At 51.3% G+C, this 24,745-nt stretch overlaps 3 protein-coding genes across 3 annotated transcripts in view; all 3 read left to right on the forward strand.

The window, feature by feature from the left end:
* The window catches only part of PLXNB1 (plexin B1), a gene marked incomplete at both ends in the record, with an annotated part of 35,777 nt that extends 33,550 nt beyond the window's left edge, over positions 1 to 2,227 (forward strand). Inside the window, 5 exons of the mRNA XM_082288680.1 lie at positions 73 to 220; positions 932 to 996; positions 1,079 to 1,154; positions 1,510 to 1,584; positions 2,123 to 2,227. Coding sequence (XP_082144806.1) covers positions 73 to 220; positions 932 to 996; positions 1,079 to 1,154; positions 1,510 to 1,584; positions 2,123 to 2,227 — 469 coding nt within the window. The remainder of the gene's footprint in view (positions 1 to 72; positions 221 to 931; positions 997 to 1,078; positions 1,155 to 1,509; positions 1,585 to 2,122) is intronic.
* A 7,909-nt stretch (positions 2,228 to 10,136) lies between these two features.
* Positions 10,137 to 19,756, forward strand: LOC309577040 (SRSF protein kinase 3-like). The gene is made up of 11 exons (XM_082288709.1): positions 10,137 to 10,219; positions 10,377 to 10,485; positions 10,969 to 11,056; positions 13,231 to 13,335; positions 13,587 to 13,673; positions 15,549 to 15,711; positions 16,920 to 17,005; positions 17,447 to 17,554; positions 17,991 to 18,060; positions 18,144 to 18,236; positions 19,492 to 19,756. The coding sequence occupies exons 1-11, from the start codon at positions 10,174 to 10,176 to the stop codon at positions 19,677 to 19,679; spliced, it is 1,143 nt and encodes a 380-aa protein (XP_082144835.1). The 5' UTR covers positions 10,137 to 10,173; the 3' UTR covers positions 19,680 to 19,756.
* Positions 19,757 to 20,796: 1,040 nt separating this feature from the next.
* The window catches only part of SETD5 (SET domain containing 5), a 65,027-nt gene continuing 61,078 nt past the window's right edge, over positions 20,797 to 24,745 (forward strand). Inside the window, exon 1 of the mRNA XM_082288522.1 lies at positions 20,797 to 20,933. The gene's annotated coding sequence lies outside the window, so the exon portion shown is untranslated. The remainder of the gene's footprint in view (positions 20,934 to 24,745) is intronic.

The following is a 24,745-nucleotide window of genomic DNA, read 5'->3' on the forward strand; positions in this document are numbered from 1 at the left end:
ATGTAGAATATCTTTCAGCACTGTAGCTGCTACCTTTGCTGATGCCCTGTTGCACTTCTGTCCTCTCTACAGCCTCCCCCTGCGGTTCTGGATCAACATCATCAAGAACCCTCAGTTTGTTTTTGATGTGCAGACGTCGGATAATGTGGACGCTGTGCTGCTGGTCATTGCGCAGACCTTCATGGACTCCTGCACAATAGCTGACCATAAGTTAGGGCGGGTGAGTACAGAGGGAGAAGGGAGCATGGTTGGCACTGAGAGTTGAGCAGTGCTGCCTTAGGAAGGCAATAGTGTTTACACAGCACCATGGGGACAGCAGGCCAGGCTCCCCCTGGCTTCCATGTGCAACTGGAGAGTAATGGGGAGTCCTGGGAAGAGAGGAGGGAGGACCAGATTTTGTTTAGCAACAGGAAGTTGTTGAGGAGTGCTCTTTATTTACAGCTTGCAGCTGCTTGGGGGACAGAGCTAAACTTTAGATGGCTGTGGCAGATAGTGGGAGTTACAGGATGCAACTTGGGACATTCAGGTTGGCCATTAGAAAGACTTTCCACTATCACTACTCACCCTGTGTTGAGGGTGGAACAGTCCTGCACAGGTCACCAGAGATGGGATGGGTGGATCTCTGGAGCATGTCAAACAGCAGCTGTGCAAAGCCATAGCCAGTGTGATTTCATACTGGTGATCACCCAGCTCCAAGGAGAAAGCTGGACTAGGGATCCCAGGGGTCCTTTCATCAGCACATCACAGGGTACCTCAGACTGCATTACCAGAGGAGAGCCTGCTATTTGAAGTGCCTCTTCATGCAGAGGACAAAAAATTCCCGATCCTGAATAAATGGCAGAAAATAGCAGTGATTGCGTTACCTGCTGAGGTTAGTCCAAAGCACAGTAAAGGAGCTTCTCATAACCAGTTCTGGTTTTGGATGTTCAAGGACTCTCCAATCAATAAGCTGCTTTATGCCCGGGACATTCCTCGCTACAAACAGATGGTGGAAAGGTAAGTGATGGATGTGAGGACTTGTGGTTTCAGCAGTGAGGAGGAGGGACCATGCACTAATGGCCTGTGTACTCCTGTCTAGGTACTACTCAGACATTCGTCAGACCATCTCTGCTAGCGACCAGGAGATGAACTCTGCCCTGGCTGAGCTATCACGGGTAAATAAAAGTATTTCAGAAGTCACCTGGCCTCTCACCTGTGTATCCAGGAGAGAGTTATTAATGCAAAGATGAGATATTCCAGCTGAGTGTGCAGTTCTGCTCAGACACACTGACTGTGCCCAGTGGCTGCTCTGCACCACAGGGAGAGTGAGGGTCTGCCCAGGCAGCACTGGAGAGAAGAGGGGTTAGTCAAGGATTCAGAGCAAGAAATACGTGTGATTTTTCCTTTGCTAGGAATTGTTGGTGAATTCTCTTTCCTGTTGCTTTCCTAATGAGTTATGAGGACACAGAATTTGACAAGACAATTGCTAGGTGTCTCACGGTTTTGTCTAATTTCATCTCTTACAAACAGAATTACTCAGGTGACCTCAATTCCCTGGTGGCTCTACATGAATTGTACAAATACATCAATAAGTACTATGACCAGGTGAGTGTGTGTTTCCAGCAGATATGAACATGCCTTTCTCCTTCTACCACCCAAACAAAAAAATGCTGAAATTAACAATTAAGAGCAGCCAGACTATTCCAACACTGTGTCTTGTTTCATTGGCATGCATCACTCATGTCATGAGTTTACTTTATTCTTACCAAAGAGCAAGGGAGGAGATCAGCAAAAAGAACTTATCTCTAACTTGAAGGCTGTTGGGATTTCATCTATGCTTCTTCATTTTTACTCCAACATCCAAATAATTTACTTAAAGACATGCATTTAGTTCAGATTAATTTTCTAAAGACTTAATTTCCAGGTGAGAAGTTTAGCATTCTTTTTGCCCTCTGAAGTCTGTAAGTTACTACAATGAATCTAGAATACTTATTTTGTGGTTAATTTGAGATTATTACTACATACCCACTCTAGACTAGAGCACGCTGAATTCCAGCTTGAGGTTCTCCATGATGCGTGGAGTTGAGCTGGTTGGGTGTCGTGTGCTGGAGAAAGGCTGCCAGTGAGCTCTGTCTTGTTGCAGATCATTACTGCCTTGGAAGAAGACCCAACAGCACAGAAGATGCAGCTCGGATATAGACTGCAACAGATTGCAGCAGCTGTGGAGAATAAAGTCACAGATTTGTGACAGGCACAGACCGACTGCTCTCCCCTGGCTGAACAGGGACAGTGCTCATCCTAGTTGATAAACAGGGTGTCCTGCTGCCATTGGAACCAGACTCTCCAAGGAACCTGCAGGTGACACGAGCAAGGGGATGGCCAAGGCAGTACAAAGTACAAGCGTCCTTGCATCTCAGAGAATATTTTTTTACAGGTTTTTTTTTTTTCTTTTTAAAAGCAAAATGAAACAAAAAATTAAAGGACAAACTTTGGTTTTTCCCTGGCAGACGGCTGAGGGGCCACACAGGTCCTTCCTACAGATGTTATTGTGAATGTGCCAAGTTTCCAAACCATGTTATTGAAGAGCCAGGTGACAACACCAAGCACTGTGTCTGTGGAGTCCTCAGCCTTACACGGATGCCCTTTCCAGTGCTGGGACACTGCCTGCTGCAACCACTCACTTCCTTGAGGATCATGAAGCTTTTCCTGGGTTGACCGCTGTGCTAACCTCTGTCCCCAGCTAGCAAGCACTCCTGAGAAACTCCTTGCAGCAATGTCCCTGCTGGTCCCAGATGTTGGACATAGAAAGGAGAGTATCCGATGGTGAAGGTCTCTTGTTCCCCAGTGCTCTGGTCTCTGACAGCTCGTGTGTGGCACCTGCTTGGCTGGAATGTGCTCACCAGCATGGGTGCTTGTCATGGGGCCCACTGTAAATGAACAGCACCCCCTCACCCTTTCCCTCCGGACAAATTCAGTGTGTGAGAGTTGCTGCCTGGCTCACTTCAGTCTCCACTGACCCAGCTCGGATCTGTCTTCCTGGTTCCTTGTGGTCAGATGTTGCCCTGCTCTTTGGAAAAGCACAACAAACGCCTTGTGCCACTCCCCCTTCCTCCAGTATCCAGCTGTTCTGCTGCTCTGAACTGGACTTGTAAATACCCTGAGAAAGTTAATGTATTTAAATGCTAAAGGAGAATGTTTAAATTTGTGGCTTTGAGACAAAGCTTTTCTTGGAGAAGTATCTCTGTGCACTTCTACTGACAAACGTCTGTCAGCACTGGAGCGGTTTTCTCCACTGCTTTGTCTGCAGGGATAACTCGTAGGTGTCTCCATTGTCGTACCAGCAGCTCGCCTTTCCCCGCAGCTCAGTCCCAGGTTCTCTGTGTGCTCTTCTCTTAGGCTTGCCTTACACCTAACTCTCAGCTCCACTGCTCACACTCTCCTGTTGTGGCACATAGAAGGGTTATTTGGTGAGCTGTGAACTCAAAGGAGCTGTGAAGCACAACCACAATGTTCCCAAGGAGGGTCAGGTGTCCTGCAAAAAAGAATGATTTGTGCATGGAGGAGAGGCTGGAGCAGGCACAAGCACAGTTAGTTGGCAGCTGTCACTGGGCAGTTCCTCACTGCTCCCTCCTTAGATCCTCCACTTTGTGAATAGTCCTCTGCCCTTCTAGGAGCCAATTTATAAGGGTGCCCACTCATTCCCTTTTCCCTCACTGCTATCTGTGTGCCTGGGGCAAGTAGACAGGTCTAACTCCTCTGTCACTACTCTGAGGTGGTGATTGTGTGGGCCAGGAGGTAGCAGAGCTAGAACAGAGCAGGATAATGTCCCTACCTCTCTTTACATTGCATACAGAAGTAATTCCAGGCCTGCTCCATCAGCCCTGTGGCTTTGTGTGAGAGCTCTGCAGTTGCAAAATTGTTCTTGGAGCAATGTAACAACAGGCTAATGCTGGCCTCTCTTCCTACAAAGCTGGCTGTCCTGTGATCCCCTCTCCAGCAGTATAGCAGTATCCCCAGGTACGTGGTGTGCCCAGAGTATGAGCAACATGCCTATGCCACCTTCTGCTCCTATCCTGCTGTATGGAGCAGCAGGGTGGCCAGCTGGCTGCTGCCAAGCAAAAATAGGGCTGCAGAGTTTGTGCCTTTCTTTAGGTGAGGACCAGTTAGGGTCACACTCCTGCCTGACCACCCATTTCCACAAAACTTATGGGAACTTAGCACCTCTGAAACCTTTGTCTTGACTAAATCTGATTAAATTGGTCCCCACAAAAAGCTGGGTGGAGGAGAGGACTGCTAGATGGGAAAAAGCCAATACAATGCGTGTTAGTAAAGCCCATTCCTTTAGGGACTGCGGGAGAGATTCCTTGGTTTGAAGCAGGTGTAGTAGTGGAGTAGTGTTGTCCTGTTGTGTGTTGGTGGATGGACTTTCTGCCCTAGGAAACAAGGCCTAGTTTGTGGCCTCTCCAGCTTGCTGAGTGTCCGCCGGAAGCCACAGAATCTCTGCTGGATTTCTGGCTCTGCAGACTGGCAGTGTCTGCCCCTATTTTTGCAGAATTATCTCTGCACTTTCCCAGAACAGGGTGGCTTGAGGCTTAATTCTCATCCCACCTCCCACTGGTACCCACATCCTCCTTGCTTCCCAGTAGTGTTCCTGGATGTTGGAAATTATCTGCTTTCTCTGAGTGTATCTGTAAAAGTCTGCTTTTATTAGAGCAATAATTAAGACTTACAAATAGAGTTAAACATGGGTGATTGACTTACTTAACATCATCTGCTTGTCCTTGCATGGCTGGACTGGACCCACTGCCCAGTGCCAGTGCAGTGAGGGTGGAAAGCTGGTAGGGCCCAACTCCTCCCATCCGTCTGTCCTTGGTGTTGTAGATACCAGCGTCCTCCTCCCGTGGACACACACTGAAGGCCCTCACTGGGATCAACTTGGGTGTTTAGGCATGGCCCCTCTTCTCTCTGTCCGTGCCCCTCTTCTGTGGCAAAGTCCATTTCTATGACAGGGTTCTGTTGCATTTAAATTTGCACAAAGCAGGTTTTATTATGAAATTCCCTATTGCAGGGAAAACTTATTTATTTATTCCTCGCGATCCTTGCAAGTTTTTTCCAGTCTCTGCCTGATTCCATGACCAGCCGGATGTTCCTTGTCAAGGACAGAGAATCCTGTCTGGATGTTCCTGTTTGCTTGCAGATAGCAAGTTCTGAGGGCACCAGCAGAGAGAGCCCTGCCACCGCGGCCGGTCCCCTCCTGTGGGACACAGGCACAGCAAGGGGATGTCACTGCTCCGGTGGGACTCCCAGGACTCTGCTGTTCCTGAGTGGCAGGCACTCAGCTTTATTTAGTGCTGTGGTCAGAGGGAGGGACTTGCTTCTGCCGTGGTCTGGGTGAAAGGCTGAGAACTGATCAGTATTACAATAAATCTCCGTTAGTGTATTTGAATGTCTCTCCGGTTGGCACGATGAAGCACAGCTGGCGCCCACGTGATGTAGATGTGAGAGCTCTTGCTTTCCTCTGTCTGGTGGCAAATTTAGGCTGTACCTGAAAGCTTTTTTTTTGTGGTAGAAATGATGGCTGATTTTTTTAAATGAAAATAGAGGGTTCTTGGATGCTGCTGCCTCGGTGGAATGCTGTTTATTTTTCAGGGTGTGCCCTGGTTGCAGCAAGATGCTGCTGCTTTTTTTTTTTTTTTTTTTGTGCCTTTCTTGTGGGGATGATTATTTTGGTTTCCAGAACACCCACGACATTTGCTCTTGTAGTCTTTTTCCTGGTCCTCTGTCCTGGTGACTGTGCCCTCTCCCAGCCTTGTGACTTGGTGTCTCTCTGTCTGTTACGGTATGGTCTGACCTGCAATAAAGCCCTGCCACACCTTAGGTTCTGCTCAGAGCACCCAAGGTACTGTCTTTCTCAAGATGGAATTAATAATTAATATAAAAAGCTTGGAAAAAAATTGAATTTTGTTACATAGTGTAATAACTGTTTGTAGATACTGTTCTGAGATGTAGGAATCTATTGGTGATATAAGAGGTTTTGTCTGTAAATAATCAGTTTAGAGTCCAAATGATTTTAATAAAGAGAATTCTTACACAATAATTCAATAAATTTTAATATACAACCTCTGTGTCATGCTTGTATTGCATGATGATGCAATTACCCAGAATGTATTTGCCTCTTTTTCTTCCTCAGTGGAAACTGTGTACTCGTAAGCACCAGGACCTGGAAGCTGTGCGAGGAGCAAGGCTTTTCCCTCCTCCCTAGGCTGTGTTTCTTCAAGATAACCTTGTGCCACATTCCACCTGCATCCCTCTGCAGTTTCCAGAGCTCAAATACCATCCCTGACCACGGGAGGAGGCAGCCTCCCTCCACAGACACTCGTGTTGGGCTGGCACTGGGGGCACATGGTGTGTGGCAGCTCTGGCTGTGGTCTCTCACTGTGGGTTAGGGTTGCTGAAGGTACACTGTTGTCACTGTTGGTCACTTGTCCACCAGTACGAGGCAGAAGCCAGTGTTCCTAATTTACCAAAATAACTTAAATGAATTTCACAGTTCTTCCCAGACAGAAAGCTGGCTCCTGGCCCATCTATCCTCTTTTCTTCCCTCCCCTTCCTTTACTAGCAGAGTTTTGTACAGAGTCTGCTTCTCCCCCTCTTTTAGTCCCTCCTCTCTGTACTGTGTGTTCTTGTTGCTCTTTAAGGGGTTGCAAACCCCTTGTCCCCCGCATGCTGCCCCACAGGGCTCAGCACCCAGCCTGGTGCAGCCTCTGCCCCCTCCCTTGGTATTTTTAGTGCAGGGAAGGCAGGTGAGAGCAGAGGGGCACAGGCAGGGGGAGAACCGCTCTGGGAGGCCCTGGCCTGGGTTTGGCAGCCTGGAGCTGCAGCAGAGCTACTGCAGGCAGGGTTAACCCTTTGCTGCGGGGCTGGGGCCCGGTCTCTGCAGCCTCAGCCAGGAAACCTGAGCTGTTCGAGCCCAGGGCCCCATCGAGGGGGAGGCCAGGCCATGCCCAGCTCCGGTGTGAGGCTGCAGCATGTGGCAGTGGGGGGGAAAAAAATGTGATTCTTACTGTGTGTGGCCTTTTTCTTCCCACTGTTGCATGGGGTTGCTGGGATGCTCGGGTCCCCCCAGGGCTGTGGGGAGGATGCTGCTGCGCTTGCTCTCCAGGAGAAAGGAACAGGGGAAGTGTGGGCTCTGTGGCCACCAGCACTGTGCTGTGATGGTGTTTGTATGCAGGCACAACTGGACAGGCTGAGGTGCCTCAGGTCTGGCAGTGTGGCACAGGGATTGGTCTGGGAACAGGGATGGCTGTGCTAGGCAGAAGATGGTGCCACAGGAGCAAGTCCTGCTGACACACTGCTGCGAGCAGGGGGAAGAGTCAGGCACCCCCATGGTTTCTGGGTCTGGGGAAGGCAGAGCAGAGGGGGAGGACTTCTCTGTTTCCATCTCAGTAGAGCTGTGAATTTCCCGCTATAAATAGTTGCTGTGGAGATTGTGAATCTACTGCAGGCTGACAGGCCTGCTGCCAGGGAGGCAGGGAGAGGCCAGCAGTAAAGTGAATCCAGCGCAGCTGTCTGAGGTCTCCTGCTCTCCCAAAGCCAAGGTTGTTCCCAGAAGTAGTGGTGTGATCTGATACCCTGCCCCACTCCTCACCACGTCCATCCAGCGATGCAGAAGTTTGATGGGCTCAAGGACACCCCTCCTGGGGCAGTGCAGACTAAAATCAGAGCAGGACCAGCTGGTATCTCACTTTGGGGAGCTCCAGAACGAGCCAGATGACAAAGGGAGTGGCGTTTCCTGCCCGTGCACTGCTGCATGGTGAGTCTGTGCTGGGCCTTGGGGCTCAGAGCCCTGCCAGGGCTGTCTGTGTGATGCGTGCTGTGACTTGCAGGGATGATGTGCTCAGCAAGGGCTTGTAGGTCAGTGGTGGTGCAGAAGCTGAGAGTGTGTATTGCTCTGATGAGTTCTACCACTCCAAAGGCCCAGGTGTCATAAGGCATGACTGGTGTCGGGCAGCTCTGTATGCTGTTCCATGCAGGTTGGGTGGAAGAGTCCAGGCCACATGTGAAGCATTGCTCCTTGTCCATGACTCTCACAAACCAGGCAGGAGCAGTTCTTGGGCTGAAGTTCTCTGGGCTAGTGCAGGCCTGCAGCAATTCAGTAGGTTCTGCACAAAGTAGTTGGAATGACAGAAGCAAAATAAGTTGTATTTAATGTAAAAGTGTCAAGAAATGAAGGATTAAAAAAACCAATTGTCTTTTATCACAAAGCTTAGAAAAGTGCATTTCACTTTGCTGTACCACGTTGCATAGCAACACACTTCATCTTTTGCCAGTGGCTCCATCCAGAGAGGGTGGATGGAGGTAAATCTCGCATGCCTAAGGATGGACTTGTCTTGCCTCTGCAGCAACAAGGCTACTAGGGCCCAGTGAACTGCCCAAAGGCTCCATCAGCCCTAGGGCTAGGACAAATCTTACACTTTGGGTCTGCCTCTGGGTTCCATTTTCTCACTGAAGTCTCCTATTGCCAGAACACTCTACCAAGGGAAGAAGCTGTTGAACTCCCATCTCCACACACTCATGAGTTTTCCTTTGGCAGGTGAATGGTAAGCCACATCATTAAACCTTTCTTGTTCTCAGCTCAACCCCTGCTGTCCTCATGATGGGAGTGAAGAAGGCTCAGGCAGATGCTGGTGGTGCAGGAGGAGTGTGTGAGGCTACTGATAAGCTTAGTCTGTGCACAAATAAGGAAACTTTGATTTCAGCTCTGTTTCATGGTAAGATGTCAGCGAGTATTTGCTGTAAGGAGTGGCCATGCAGACATGCAGCATCCTGGAGGTTTATACCTAAAAGAGACTGATTCTGAACACCGTAAATGCAAGGGTTAGAGGTGTAGAAGTGTGAAGAGGGGGAGACATTTTGAGCTCCTTTCAGACTTCGGTGCAGGCTTGGATGAACAGAGTAACACCAGCTCTGGCACTTCGGGTTTTCCCTGACAGGATGAAAGTCTTGAGCCCAGTCTGATCCTTAACTCAAACTGTGTTGGGAGCTCACTGGGTGCCCAAAGGCAAGCTGTGCCTCTGGCTGCTGCGCTGGGAGAGGAACATCAGCACATGGAAAGAAACTTCAATGTTTTAATGAAGTCACACCTCTGTCTCAGCACCTGGAAGATGTTACTGTTCCAGAACAACTCCCTGTCACCAGCACTGCCAGCCCTCTATAATAATTTCTGAAAATCCTCTGGTTCAGGTGAGTTCTTAGCTTTAGCTGTGTTTGGAGAATTTAAAGGTCAATATTTCTACCTCTGCTAATGGTCTATGGGCATTACTATCACCTGTCTTGAGCTCTCACAGTGTTTATTAGCCTGAAGCCTCAGCCTTACAGCAAGTGACATTTCCAAATTATGAAAGGCTGGGTTGGGAGTGCCTCAGCTATGGTGGATTAAATCTGTATTTCATTAGCAACAAGGGCTCTGGGCTGCAATTTCAGGTGACCAGTACTGAAGCCAGTCCTACGTCAGTGCTTCAGCACTGGTGGACAGCAGCTGGATCAGTCTGTCTGTGCTGTCTTGGTGTTTGTCAGTTTGTCTTGGGCTGCCATAGTAACAAACCCCAGGAGCAGCCCCTTGCCAGGATGTCCTGTGGCCTTGCTGGGATGTCACAGGACAGTCAGTGATAAACCCGTGCTCTTCCCCAGGGCTAGACTGTGGGCAGAGGAGCAGCACTGTAGTGTTTAGAATGCAAGTTCTGTTTCACACCCCTCTGGAGCAGGAGCCTTCTCCTGCCAGCCAAAGCCCGAATTCCCTCCTCAGTAAGGATGGGGATAGGCAGGGAGTGCTTTCCCTGGCTATGGGAGGGGATCCCACAGACCCCGCTAAGCCCCTGAAAATACACGCCAGGAAACCTGAGACTCCCACCTGGCCCTGGCCTGGGACCAGCCTGCCAGCTTTCCTCGTCTGAGCTCTTAAAATAATCCCTATCTCCCTGAAGTGCCAAAAGTGTTTATAACAGCCTGACTCCAGGAGCTGCTGAAGGGAATGGGAAGGAAAGGGGTGAGGGCACAGCAGAGGTACAGCCACCCTGCAGCTCTCCAGCTCTCTTGAAAGGAGTAAAGTGCTGAAGATCACACCACCTGTGTCCCATGACTAGGTGTACCACTGCCTCCATCCCCTCGTGCCAGGATCTGCCGTGCTGCAGTGCCATGGAGGAGCAGGTGCAGCAGGAGATGCCGTCAGCCCAGTGCACAGGTCAGTCCTTGGGCATGAGGCTCCAGAGATGAGATTGTGTCAGGCTCTTCCCAGGCTAGAGGAGGCCACTGGGACCTGTCAGGCTGTCCTCAGCTGCTCCTTCCACCTGAGAGCATTTAGAGATGTCACTAATATCTCTTGGTGATGGTCCCCACAGGAGGCCACCACGCCATGAAGGAGGGAGAGATTTTCAACACGCAATACCAGGTGCTGCACAAGCTGGGCTGCGGCACCTTTGCCACTGTCTGGCTGTGCCAGGACATGAGGTGAGGGTCCAAGTGCCATTCAAGGAGGTGGGAAGGGGTGGCTGATGTCCTGGGCATGGCTGGCCCCTCTTGAAGAAACAGCAGAGCACAGCCTGGGAGCACGCCGGTCATCCCTGAGCACAGGGAAAGCCTGGCAGCAAGATCAGTGGGGTGCAATGAGCAGAGCTGGTCCCCATAAATCAAAGAATGTGAATGAGGTGGGATCAGCCCTTGCTCTGCATTTTCTTTTCTTGTTTAGACCCTGCAGTATCCATGCTCTTTTTTCTCTCCAGTCCCTTGTTGGTCCCTGGGGCAGCTGTGCTGCCAGATGCCAGCAGGAGGGATGCCCATGGGCCTGGCGCACAGCAGATCGAGGCCAAGGCTGCCTGCAGAAGGGCAGCACCCTCCCTGGAGAGCCCAGGGCTGGCTGACTGAGAGAAAGGGAAGTGCTGCTGGTCAGGGCCACTGACATGCATTGGCTGACAGCTGTGGTTCATTTCCCAGGAGGAAGAAACAGGTAGCTGTGAAGGTTCTGAAAAGCAGGGAAGGCTTTGCTGAGACTGCCCAGGACGAGGTTGCTTTCCTCCGCTGTGTAAGTATATTCTGTGGGTCTGTGCTTTGCTCCAGCTGATGGCCACTGAGTTCAGGTTTGAGTAGCAGCCTCAACACGCCCTCTGCCTCCAGGTCTCAGTCCAAGGAGCTAGGTGGGGAATAGGAAAAAACCCAAAAGTTGGGGAATTCATAGAAATCACCCTGGCTCAGCACTGGCCTCTGAAACAGGCATCTTCTCCTTCCTCCATCATACTGGGACATGTCGGCTGGGTCCCACTTGCCCTGTCAGCCCATTTCTTTTAACTGAGACTGAAATCCAGGAAAAAGGAGGAATCTGCAGAATGATAAGGTGGATAATCAACAGAAAAAGGTGGTAATGGTCTTAAGCAGGAGATGGGAGCATGTCTGCTGTACCTGTGCCATTTACAGAGGAGCATCACTCAGGACATTGCTGTATCACAAGACTGATACTGAAGTAAAAGGAAATATCTGCAATAGAAAAAAATATGATGTACCAACCTAAATAGAATAAACATCTGAAGTCAGAAAGCTTCTTCTGGCCTCTGCTAATGGAGGTGGTAATTAGGTGCCTGTATCTGGGTCGTAGCAAGTTGCCTTTGAAGTTGGCTTGAACTGCTAGTTCTAGAAAGCTCATGGTTACAGTTCTTCAAGTTTGCTGAAATACAAAGTTACATCAGCTTCAGATGAGTAAAATCCATTAAATTCTACATTTTAAATTACTCTGTGGCCTTTCTCCAACAGGTTTGAGAAAGGTTTAGTTAACACCTGTAAATCTGTAGGCCCTATCTGAAGGGAGATGAGCCAGACGCAGTGATGCAAGAGGAAGTACCAAGTGGCATTAATTTAATGTAATCAGAGGGCTGCTTTTCTACACATCAGCAGAACCCTGTGTACAGACTGAGGCTTAGCTCTGATTTATTATTAATTCTGAGAGACACGCCTGCCCATTCAGCAGCATACAGCTGGTTCCCAGGGCTGTTCCCACCAGCACTGGGGGGTCAGTGCCTGCAGAGCTGCCAGGAGAGATGATCTGGCCTCTGCTTCCAGGGCTGCTCACTTCTGTTGTGCCAGAACAAACCTTCTGGCACTGGTGCAGGTGGATCTGGCATCTGCAAAATGAGCCAAGCCAAAACCCCACCAGTTGTGGCTGTGAAGAGACAAAAAACCAGTATGAATTGCTGTACCAGGATCAGTGTTCTGGGAGAGCAAGCCCCTGGTGCTCCTTGTCACGCAGGTGTGTGGTGCTGGGGGTGCTGTAGCACCTGTGCCTGGAGGTTCACTCAGCACAGCACCCTGGGCCAACAGCACATGTCTAGGTGGGTGTAAGCACAAGCTGAGCATAGGGTGCTGCTTCCACTGAATGCTCCCCTGGCCTGTTGCAGTTTCCAGCTGCAGATTTCTCAGGCCAAGGATGATCTTTGTGTGGGCAGGAATTCTCAGTGGATTTACCTTGAACCCTTGCAAGCCCCTGTGGGCTTCAGTACCTGCAGCCTCCTGTAACAAGAACTGTCCCCAGTTACCCATGTGCTGTGTGAAGAACAATCTCTGCTTTGTTTTTGACCTCCTACATGCTGGATTTGAAGACCCCTGGCTCTAGTACAAAAGATGCGTTCACCCCCTCCACCACCCTTCCGCATCCTATAGATCTCTGCAGTACTTACGCACAGCCGACCCTTTTCCAGCACAAAGAAGTGGCTTCTACCAGATGTGGAAGCTGCTCTCTACCCCGATAGGACAAGCAGCATTCAAGTGGCGAAAGACAGCCACAAGGTCTCTGCCTCTCTGCAACCCCTTGAGAGAAATTGCTGAAGGGCTGGTGTGAGGCAAAGGAAATGAACAGCCGTTGATGCTCGGAGCATGGAGCTGTCTTCTTGGGGGAATCCCCTTCCAGCACAAGCAGGAGCACTTTCTGGGTCTGCCTGGAGAGAATAAGCAGCAGGAAATGTGCTAGATACTGTCAGCAGGATTGGTGTGAGTTGTTTTGACACTGTGAGTGTGATGGTCCCACCTGGTCAAGAGCAAGAAACAAACAGAAACTCATTCATGGTTTTCCTGATGTTGTTTTCATGGGATTTGTCATGAAGTGCCAACTCCCAGAAGAGAAGGTCTGTCAGACAGGATAGAACAGGTGCAAGGTGTCCTTGTGCATATATATATCTCTAATTGCAGCTTTCTTGGAATCCTCCCCCTCAGGTGAGCTGCATGAAGAAGAAGGACCTGGCAGGAGAAAACATTGTCTGTTTGTTAGACGACTTCAGAATGATTGGAGAGAATGGTTTCCATATCCTTCTGTGGAGAGTGCTTTTCTAGGCCAGCAAAGCCGGGGTTTACCTTGGAGAGCCACAGGATAGTGTAAACCTGCGTGCTGTGCTGCCATGAGGAGGATGAGCAGGGCTGTAGCTGGACATGGGCACATGGAGGTGGCTGGAGGGGAGAGGCTGGATTAGGAGGTATTTGGTTGCTTTGGTGAAAGGCATAGGGCTGGTGGTAACACCTTTCCCTGTTAGTGAATCCCTGACTCTTTCCCATATGTGTGCCTGGTATTTGAGGCGCTGGGTCCTTCCCTCCGATGTCTCATGGGAAACTACACAGCCCAGGGACTGCCCTTGCCTTTTGTGAAAAAGTCTTTACAGCAGGTGAGAACTTAGCTGGAACTGGGCAAGGGCACCAAGGGGCTGTTGGCTGCGGGATGTGTCACAGTCTTCCTCCCAAGGGGAAAGGCATTACTTGGGTGTTACTGCCTATGCCTGCAGCCTCCTCAGGTTTGGGAACGAGTCAGGGCCACGAAGTGCCAATAGCCTGCAGATGTACACCAGGGAGTCAGGGCTGGCACTTCTGTTCCCATCATCTCAGTAATCATTGAGTTCTCCAGCAGTTATGCTGCTTGTAGGAGTAGCAGGGGACAAACAGCCTGCCATAGTTCTGCTACTTGTGGGCAAACCATCTCTGCCCTCCTGCTGCCCTGAGAAGTCCCCTCTGGCAGCAATGCCAGACTGCTGGCATTGCCCTTGGCATCCAGCCATGGGTAGCACTGTCTCCAGCAGCTTTCTGCATGGTACCACTGAAGGCTGCTCAAGGTCTCCCTCACATCTTTATAGGAATTTCTGATTTGCTGATTTGGTCAGCTGGTTCTCTTCCCATGTTGAGGTTTTCCTGTGCAGAGCCAACTTTTCCTTCATGCCCTATAAGGATGTGTTGTGCCAATTTAAAAGATGGTGAAAACTGAGTTTCTTAAGGGCTGGCTCTGCTTAAGGAATGGGGAACCTGAGTGAGGCCTCAGAATAGTTAAAATGTACTTTTTGCCTCTTTTGCTGAGATTTATCAGAAGTCTGCACACTTGCCAAGACGAAGATTTGCTACCCTCATTCCTGTGCCCTTTTAGGGACACTAAGAAAGAAAATTGCTTCCTCCTTCATCTTATTTTCTGTAATAGCCTCTCCTTTCTCTAAAGAAGCTCCACTAACACCTGAGTAAGTTACACAAAAATGTGGTGGCATTACCTCTGTGCTCCATTTCATACTCAGGCTTTTGCTTGATCCATTATCTGCTTTAATTGTAAAATCTCAGATCTGTTTTCCCCTTTCCGATCAGCACTGAGGCAGTATTTACTTCTGATTCATTCCAGTTTAGTTATTTAAATCTTTCCCCGGGTTTCACAGTTACCATTTAAGGCTGATATTTCCCTGGAGCTGGTGTTCATCCCAGAATAGAATTTGATAATACAGAGAATATTTACCAGTTCTTTATGACTGACCAGAGTGTTAAAAAACAAACCTAAATCTCCCCATAGCGTTTTCTCTGTTATTGATTTCTGATAGTGACTGCTCATCTTTGGTAGGTGTTGTTTATCTCTCCCCTGTGACAGGCCAGGCTCTCCCTGCTGCATCACAAGCTGATCTTTCCCTACATGGCTCTCCTGCAGGGCCCTGAAATCCTCTCTCTGCACTCACTCATGGTGTCTCCCCCCTCCTGTCTGGGTTATGCTGTGTCTTCTTCTTTCCTTGTATGATGGGACACCGTCCCATGCCATGTCACTGTTATTCAAATGGAAGTTGGGGGCTGGTTATAATCAGTGGGAAGGCACAGTGATCCCAGAACACAACAGCCATACACAGTTTTTTCAGGAGAAAGCTCAGCTTTGTAACTGTAATGCCTCCTCATAGCCCCATCCCCTTCCCACCTCCCTGGGCTTGCCCAGCTGTGCTGATACCTGTGGATTGTCACACTGCCTTTTGCTGTGTCTCACCCCAAGTAGCCCTTTCCTCACTGGGCTGTCCAGGCCTGCACTTGCTCCTGGGGCTCTGCTGCCATGTGGGGTGATGGAACCCCTTGTGCCTGCTCCCACAGGCCACCCCAACAGGAAACCATTTATTGCCAATTGTTACCATCAGTGCCCAGAATGTCCCTGACTTGCACTCCCACTGTGCCTGGCAGCTCTGGCAGCTGCTGGAGCAAGGGAGGTGCTGGGGACCCTCTCAGAGCTGGTGTGACAGTGCTGCCTCATTGCCCAGGTGCTGGCAGGGCTGCACTTCCTGCACAAGTGCTGCCGCATCATCCACACAGACATCAAACCAGAGAACATCCTGCTGTATGGATGCAGCAAAAGGCTCCAAAGGCTTCTCACGGATACACTCCACTGCGACCAGGGAACAGAAGTGAGGCTAAAGGGAGCAGGTGAGCACTCTAGGGCTTTTTTAACAAGAAAATGGACTTAGCTGTTTATTGGCAGGAAGGAAATGAGAGGCAGGAGGTACAGATACCTTAGGAAAGGTTCACATCTCCTGCAACAGCCAGTACAAAACATTACAGCCAGTATAAAACATTACAGCCAGCTTATGCTGCTGAAAGGCCTTTCCTTTCTCTGCTTAACACTAACACCAGGCTGGGCTTGAGGCATCTACAGAAATGTGGTCCTGCAGGTGGGTTTGTATGAAGAGCAACTACAAGTCACAGATATCTGTTAACAGCCCCACCATGACCTCGGAGCTCACTCTCAAGGCTTCAGATATAGGACAGTTCCCCAAGTCTGGTGTTTTCAGCTACTGAAAGGTTTACATACAAAATGGCTTGATCAGAAAGCTGTACGACACTCTTGCTCTTTATTTCCCTCATTTCTGAGGTTTGTGGGAGACTTGTATGTGCTGCTAATCTTCAAGGCCTTTTGAGACATAATTTATTTGCAGAGAATGGTGTGAATATTGAATAAGATGTAGGGCTGGAGAGTTTCTCGAGAGGTTAGCTCGTCTCCCAGCAATGAGACCTTTCATAATATCCTTGCACTGTCTTCTCCTGTGAGCATTTCTCCCATGACAGTGCTGTTTTGTCTCTCAAACTCTGGGGCAATCAATGAATGCTAAATTAGTGACCGAATCTTTTGCTCAGAGCAGAAAAGCACAATATTAAGCATAGGGTGACAGCTCACTGTAAAGCACTAAACCAGGAATTACCCTTTTCTGGGATCATATAAAAGTGTAACCTTCACGTTGCTTGCCAAGGAGGCTATGTCCAAGGTCTGTGACTGCTGGGGTTGCTGAAGGCTGAGCAATTACAGATGTTTTGGTTCTGACTGGTGCTCTCCTCTGGGCCCACAGTAATTTAACTTTGGAGCTAGAGGAACCCTGCAGCAGGACAAGAGCATGTGGTCACATTGTTCCACTCTGAGCTACTATTGTCCCAGACATTCTCTTAGGTTTTTACTGGATACCAGGTCCTCTTTTGTGTTCCCTCAAAAAACAGAGGTGGCCTTTGATTTATGATAAAAAGTATTTAGGACCTTTTAGGCTGAGAAACTTCAAAGGAAGGCAGACATGCCTCTCCTGTGGTAGGTGGTGTGTACCTGCTGGTTCAGAAAGACCTGATTTCTCTTTATCCTTTCCATCTAGGAGGTGATCTTGGTAATCAATTGGAAGAACCTGATTTAATGAGCATAGGAGTGAAAATTGCAGATCTAGGAAGCGCGTGCTGGACAGTGAGTCTGTTCCAAGTCCCAAACCCATGACGATGTGGGATGCTGTGTGCTTCTTTCCATCCCACACCGTGTGTCTGTCCCTTTACAGCTGAACAGCTATTTCAGAGATGCTGATATGGGGGGGGTGTTATGTTCTGCACTCTCAGCTCCGAGCTGCACACTGTCTTCCTGAGATGCTGTCAACTTTGGACGCTTCTCCAGCTCGCAGTTAGTCCCTACAATCAGAAATTTAAAACTATGTTCAGTGTGAAATGGTGGAAGGTAGATTTCCCCCTGGTGTCAGTGGGGCCAGGAACGTGCTGGCCATGCCCTGCGCAGAGCTGAGAACACTCATTCAGTTGTGTCCCCAGTGTCCCCTCGCTGCATGAGAAGCTTGTGACCACCAGCATTGCTGTGACTGGTTTAGGGACACCAGCCACAGGGAGTTTGTTTTTGTTTTAGTACAAGCCTTTTTCCAAGGAGATACAGACCCAGCCATACCGTGCCCTGGAAGTGCTTCTTGGATTAGACTACAGCACTCCTGTGGATATCTGGAGCACGGCCTGTCTGGTAGGACTGGGGAAAACGCTGTGCCTGTAGGGGAGGTGACAGACATTACGTGGCCAGGGCAGCATGTCCTTAGCATCTACCTATCCATGTAAAGAAAGCTGCCTTGCTGAGAAGGCAAGAGGGGCTGTTAGCACTCATTCACTTTAGGGCAAAAGTCTGCAGCTGGTAAAACCCACTCCTAATTAGTTTAAGATCTAAAGCAATTCACACTCCATGTAGGTTAGCTCATAGGATTGCCTGAAATCAGGCACATGCTGCTTTTCATCCTGATGGAGCTCAAGGTGCTGTTTCACTGTTGTACAGATCAAGCCAGTGTGAGTATTTATGCATTTTAGGATGAGTTTTGTGTGATAGAGAGGGAAATTGGTACTATCAGTTAGTGGGGAAGGAAAACTCCAAGACAATTAGTGAATTAACATTGCTACTCCATTTCTAGGCATTTGAAATGGCAACTGGGGAGTGTCTATTTGATCCTCAACCTGGGAAATACTTCTCTAGAGATGATGGTAAGACTCCGTGAGTTTTATTCATTTCACTGACAGAAGTACCACAGTCTGTATCTAAATTTGTCTTCCCTCCCTCCATCTAGATCATGTTGCTCGCATTATTGAACTCCTGGGAAGAATTCCTCCTCAAATTGTTTTCTCATGGAACAAGTCAACAAAATTTTTCAGCAGGCCAGGTAAGAACTGGCATAAGGAAGTTTATTTTAAAGATCACAGTGGATCTCTGACACACTTCTACTCAGCTCATGCTGAACTCAAGGAAAGTTACTCACATAATGCAGGCTAAAAGCAGGGATGGAACACAAATGGAAATTTGACAAAGAGCAGTAACATTCCCTGCCCATCTTTGCAATCCATAAACATTCCAGGGATGAATGCAAAATCCTAAAAAATGGTCACAGCAAACACCCAACAGGGAAAGCATTTCCATTCTTTCTCCTTTGGATTTGGAGAGAATGGAAGTACAGATAGGAAACAGCTCCATGCCAGGAAGGCTGAAGAGTCTGTAACAGGCTGGATTTCACCCCATTCACTGGCAGAGAACAATGATGACCAGGAATGGGACACTCATATCCTTCCAATGTGGCTGCTATATTTAGTCTTCTGTCCCAACTGTAACATCTCTTCTGTTTTATTCTCTCCAGTTCCTTTCCCTTTGACCCATGAATCTTGAAACCCCTGTCTTTGACCACAAGGCACCATGACTTCACCCTTCTACAATTTGGCCCATCATCCTTTTCTGTTTTTATGTTCACCAGCCTATCCACAGCTCATTCAGTGCTTAGTGCTAGTCCCATGCTGGAACTCAACAAGCACCTCCCTGCACATCCACACACTTTTCTCACACTTACGTCTTCTACGGTGTTTAAAAGAAATGAGTCAAAATTAGTTCTACATTCACTCACCCTGTGAGCCAACCTGGCCTGACCACACATGCCTAACTTGAATCACTGCATTTACACCATGCACTCCCCAGGAGGAGGGTTGCTTCTCACTCAGTCATACACTCTGCTGGGCCCCACAGAGCTGGCTGGCACAAGACTAATTCAACAAGAGTGTCTTGTAAACTCTGACACTGAAATAGCATGATGCATCCGGGTGCCTGTGGGCAGGCGCAGGGTACAAGCAGCAATGGCTCTGGCATGGTTATTCTGGGAACACTTTGCACACTCTTGGCACGTTCTCAGCTAAGAAAAGTACTCAGGAACAGGAAGACTCCAAACACTAGCTTGGAAAGGTGGTTCCTGAGAAACACCCGACAGCCAAACCTGCAAGGGGCAGCGCAGGTGCAGCCCACAGAGATAATTCCAAGGCGAAGGCAGGGATCTTTCAGGATGCTTTGGGTTAATTCTGAGGCGAGGCGAGGCGCGGCGCGGCAGCCTCAGCCGCGCAGGTGTGACTGAGGCGCTGTGCCCACGCTGTCTCTACCAGGCGCGCTCCTGCGGCTCTCCCGGCTCTCCCCCCGTAGCCTCCCCGGCATCCTGGCGGACCGGCACGGCTGGACACCGCGGGAGGCGGCCGCCTTCGCCGCCTTCCTGCTGCCCGCGCTGCACTACGCGCCCGAGCGCCGCGCCAGCGCCGCGCAGAGCCTGCGGCACGCCTGGATCGCCGCACCGTGACCGGACGCGGCTCTCCCCGCCCCGCAGCTCCGCGGGACCAGCCGCAGCGGCCGCACCGCCCTCCCGCGGGGGTGGCGGGGCCGGACCGGCTGCCACGGGGGGGGAGCGGCTGCCCGCCCGCAACTCCCGGAGCGCCGCCTCTGCCGAGCGACCCGGCGCGGGCTGGCGGCTGCGCAGCCCCCGGCGCGATCCCGCGGCTCCCTCCGCGCCCGGGCTCCGCTCCCTTCCTCCCGCGTCTCTGCAGTGCTGCGGGCCGCACGCATCGCTCGCTGCGAGCGGACGCGAACTGGGCGGAGCCCCTCGGCCGAGCGCGGGCACCGAGCGCCGCGGGGCCCCTCCTGCCCGGCTCGGCCGCCCCTCCTACCGCGGAGGAGCCCTCCCTCCGCCCCACTGCCCCGCGGCCTTTGTTCGGGGCTCCAGGGACGGGGACCGGCCAGCTGTGGGTGCGCTGGCCCCGCCGGCCCGGCCGGAGGAGGGGCGGTCTCAGCCCCGGGCGGCCCCGCCGGGACTCCGCGACGGGACCCCCCCCCCAGCCCCCCTCCCCCTCGGCCCCGCGCGCGCGGACGTGCCGCGCGGACGTGCCGCGCGGCAGGCCCTGCGCGCGAGTCGCCGCGCATGCGCCCTGCGCCCCCCTCCGCCCAGGTTCCCGGCCGCCCCCCGCACCGCCCCTTCGTTCTGCCACGTGTCCCGACGCGGGAGTCGCCCCGCGCCGAGCGATCGCGCCCCGCCGGCCCCGCCCCTCGGCACGTAGCGCGGCTCGCCCGGCGGGCGCTACCGCAGCCCGCCCGCCCCGCACCGCGTCGATGCTGCCGGCGGCCGCCCCCCTCCGCCCCGCGCCGAGTGGCAGCGCCGCGCACCAATGGGACGCCGCGACCGTGGGGCGCGCGGCGGGGCGGGCGGGTGGAGCCCAATGCGGCCGCAGCAAGGGCGGGGCAGCGAGGAGAGCTCGCCAATGGCGAAGGGGGGTGGGCGGGGCGGTGGCGGCGGCGGGCGCCCCGGCGGGGCGGGACGCGGCGCCGTGACAGCCAACGGGAAGCGGGGTGGGCGTGCCCGGGGCGCCCCTGGCGCCGGCGCCGGGAATCCCCGTGCGCCTAGTGCCGTTTCCGCCCGGCCCGGGGAGAAGCCGCCGCCGCTGCCGGGGGAGGGGCCGCCGCTGCCGCGGCCGAGCGCTCGCTCTCGCCGGCTGCCCGGGACACGCCGTGGCGCCGAGCCGGGCCTGGTGCCGCGTAGGGGCCCGGGGAACGGGCCGGCCAGGTAGGCGCGGGCGGGCGGGAACCGGCCGTACCCGGCGGCGGGAGGGAACGCTGGGGCGGGCGGCTGGGCGGGCGGCCGCGGGGTCTCCTGGCGCGGCTCGCGGCCTGACGCTCTGCTCTGCGCTGCCTTGGCAGCCCGGTCGGCAGCGCCCCGCCGTGCCCCCGGAGGCCCGGCTCGAGCTGACCCGGTCCGGCTCGGTGTGCGGACGTCATGGCGGGCCCGGCGGTGCGCGGGCTCGGGACGTTGGTGGCCGGTGCAGTGCCGGGGCTGGGGCTGGGGCTGGAGCGGCGCTTTGTCGGTGAAGGCGAGCGCCGGGGAAGCCCCGCTGCAGCCCGGCCTTCTCCGCGCTCCCGTGTCCCCGCATTGTCCCGAGGGGCCGCGGGGGTCGTTGTCCGGCTCGGGGCAGCCTCCGGGCCCCGTCTGCCTGCCCCGAACCGCCAGCCTCTCCAGGCCTCGGGGGAGGCGGTGTTTGACCTGCATTTTCTGCTTTCTCATGGTGCCCGTGCGGCGCCTTCCTCCGTAACCCCCCGCTCCCGGCGCCGGCGGCTGCAGCGCGGATCCTCCCGCATTTCCTCGCCCGCCACCGCCGCCACAGGGGGGGTTCCCCGCCGCCCTACCCGCGCCCCGGCCCCGCTTCGACTCCCGACGGCATTGGCAAGGTCACTGTCGCCCGGCAGATCGTCCTTGGGTGCCGGTGACCGGAGTTCACCGCCGGGCCGAGTGGGGAAGCGGCGCCGGGCAGTGTCTCGCCGTCTCAGGGGGAGGGAGCGAGGCGAGGCCGCGTGTGGCCCTCTGGAAGCGGGGAAATGGGTGAGGCAGTGAAAGGGGGTTCGCAGGCCCTTCCCGGCCGTGTCCTCGTGTTCCTCTGACACCAGCTGAGATCCTGGGTGTGCTGTTGGGGGGGAAGAGGGTGTTCTGCGGGGCTGGAGAGGTCACGGGGTGCTGCAGAGCTCCTGTGGCTGCTGCGGGCTCGGGCCATGATGTAATGAGAGCGTTGGGGGCGAATCCCTCTCCTTGGGTGAGAGAAGAACTTGATGTTGGTGTCTGATGGTGTGCTAATACATTATGGATTTCAGGCAGTTGCCCCCACCATGGCTGGGTGTTGCTGCCAGAATCTAAATCCAAAAAAGGAATTTCTTATTTTTTCAACAATCAGAGATTCCTCTTTTCACTTGTATAGGAAATACTAGGATTTCTTTTTTTCTGCTTCTTGTGGTTGACCCAGGAAGTCATCTTGTTGCCAGCCTTCTGGGTTTTTTTTTTTTGCTGTAGAGGTGCAGGGAGGAGGGTGTTGCTGTGCTCTGGATCCTGTGGGTAAGCGTTGAAGGCAGTGACAGCAGCTGCTGTTGGCTCTGGAGCTCTGGTTGCTATGAGAGAAGCTTCACTAGACTTGGCTGCTATCTCCAGGGAAGGACAGCAGAGCAGCCTCCATTAGTGTGGTGGTGGAGGGATGGCTGGCTCACGTTCAGCAAAGGGCTTTACTTTTTGGGCCGTTTCCACAGGCCTAAAGAAGGAATAGGGGTGTGTTTTGGTCCTGTGGGACAAAAATGTCCAAGGTGGGTTTCATTGCTGTTCTTGAGTTAATGGAATTGCATTGAAGTGTGGGTTGGAAACCCTGAGTTACCCTTTCCACATATTTTGGTCTGTGTGAAAAGTAGGGCAGTGAGAATTGATATGATCTTCCTGTGAAGTGAAGGCTGCAGTTGTGTCTCTTTTGAACTCCAGTCTCCTTCCCAGCCAGTAACAGAGCCAGATGCTTTTCTTATTGTTTGTATGTCTCCTTCCTCCCCTTCCAGCGCCTGGGCCCCACTTGCCTTATTGACTGGAATTTCTGCTGTGTGCAGTGGGTGTGTGCAGCAGACACCAGCCTGCTAGTGCTGAGGAGGGATTTTCCATTCACAGACCAGGGAACTGTCAAAATAAAGGCCCAACTCAACTTTGGGACTGGAAACAGAAAGTGGGGAGAGGAGTTTCCCTCTGCTGCAGAGTACAGTTTATTCTCTGAGCTTCTTATGTGCTTGTATGTCAAAATGTATAGGAAATGTTGCTCTGCTGTGGAATAGGGAGGTGAAACTCCTGTGAATAATGGGAAAGATTCCTCCCTTTCGGTTGACTCAAATGCTTGAAGGAACAGTTTGCAGGAGGCCATTTTTGACGTGACTCTGTATTGTGGAATCTGCCAGCTCCCATCCACACTCTGTCTGCCTGACTGCAATAGCTTCCTTTTTTTTTTTTTTTTTTTCCAGGAAGAATGAGTGCCTTTCTTATCTGCTTAACTAACCATTTGGCACTGGCCGCTGTCTGTATGATATTGTGCTGTCGAGTTGGAGCTATCAGCATATTCCAGTGCAATTGTTAGAGATGAAACTGTTAGCTGAGGTATGCAGCATGGGAATACATTAGCATTAGAAAACACTACCATCTTTGTAAACTAACACCTATCATGGGGAGCCCCTTGCCCTGGCCTGAGTTACCCAACTCAGAATTACTATGAGCTCAAAGCAAAAAATTCCAGGACCAGAATAATGTGAAAGAGATTAAAATATGCCCTTAAATCCGCTTGACTGGCAGCAATCATGTGGTAGATGCCAAACACTGAGTAGCTTTTATATTTGAGGATCTGTAGCACCCAAATTGCCTCACAAGGTGGGGTGAGCAACTTTTAACCCCCCTAAAACACATCGGTCTCTGGGCCTGGAGGTGTCATCTGCTGCCTATCTTGGAGTGACACCAGTACTGAACTCTGGATTTTGTGAGCATGAAACCTGCTCCTTGGTTTGATGAAATACAGAAAGTGGTCTTCATGGTCCCTTAGTCTTTGTTTACAGTCTCTCTGTAGGCTGTTTACAGTCTCTGTGTAGGTTATAATGGGAAATTGGTCCATTGCCTCACATTCTGCTGGATAACTGGCACCGCTTTGACAAGGCCCTGGCTCTTCGTTTTACTGTCATATCCCAAGTGACCTGAAAGTAATATTCCTTAGATGATACTGTCTGAGATTTCCCCACTGCAAGGTGGGGTGATGTCCATTTAAGTCACTTTTTAGAAAGATCCTCAGTTACAGCAAGATTTTATTTTAAAACTAATAGGTCAAAGATGAAAAAACACAGGAAAAGATGGCATTGAACTGGAATCTCAGAACATGCAAAAGTTATGCTCTTTTTTTCTGGGAGGAGAAAACCCAACCAGCAATCAGTGATTTAAATTTTCCGAATGTTCCTTGAAGTAAAAAAAAAAAAAAAAAAAAAAAAAAAAAATTTCAAACTTCTAGGTGCAAAGTGTGCAAGGGAGAGCTAAATGTGTGATGTCCCAGCCATGTAATTTATTCGTCTGTCCAGTCTATGCTTTCTCTCATTTTGGATGATCAGACTTTTACAAACTTGTGTTGAATGATGTGATGAGATAAAAATGTTTCTTCTATTCTGGCAATACTAAAACAAACATAATGACTGTTCAGAGGTTTGAAAATTCAAAAATCATTGTTCTCATGACATTATTACTGTATTACAAAAGCACATTTGTGTTTTTACTCTGGTGCTGTTTGTGTGTGTAACTCTGAAATTTTGCCAATGAAATGCTGTGTTGTGTGCAGTGTATGAGAAAGACTGCAATAGGCAAAGTGTTCTTTATGTGTACAAGATGTAGTAGCAGTGCTTGAGTTGAAAGTGTTAAACGTGCATAAATGTATAGCATGTGAGTTAAGTCTCAGTTGCCCCTATGAAACTTAAGCTGCTATTTGATTTTAAAATAAAGATTTTGTTGTGTTTTACTTGTCTATTTAGTTTTTTTTCCCCTCTTCCAAATTAAAAGAA

This window comes from Coloeus monedula (assembly GCF_965178545.1).
Source record: "Coloeus monedula genome assembly, chromosome: 11".
Taxonomy (NCBI): Eukaryota; Metazoa; Chordata; class Aves; order Passeriformes; family Corvidae; genus Coloeus; species Coloeus monedula.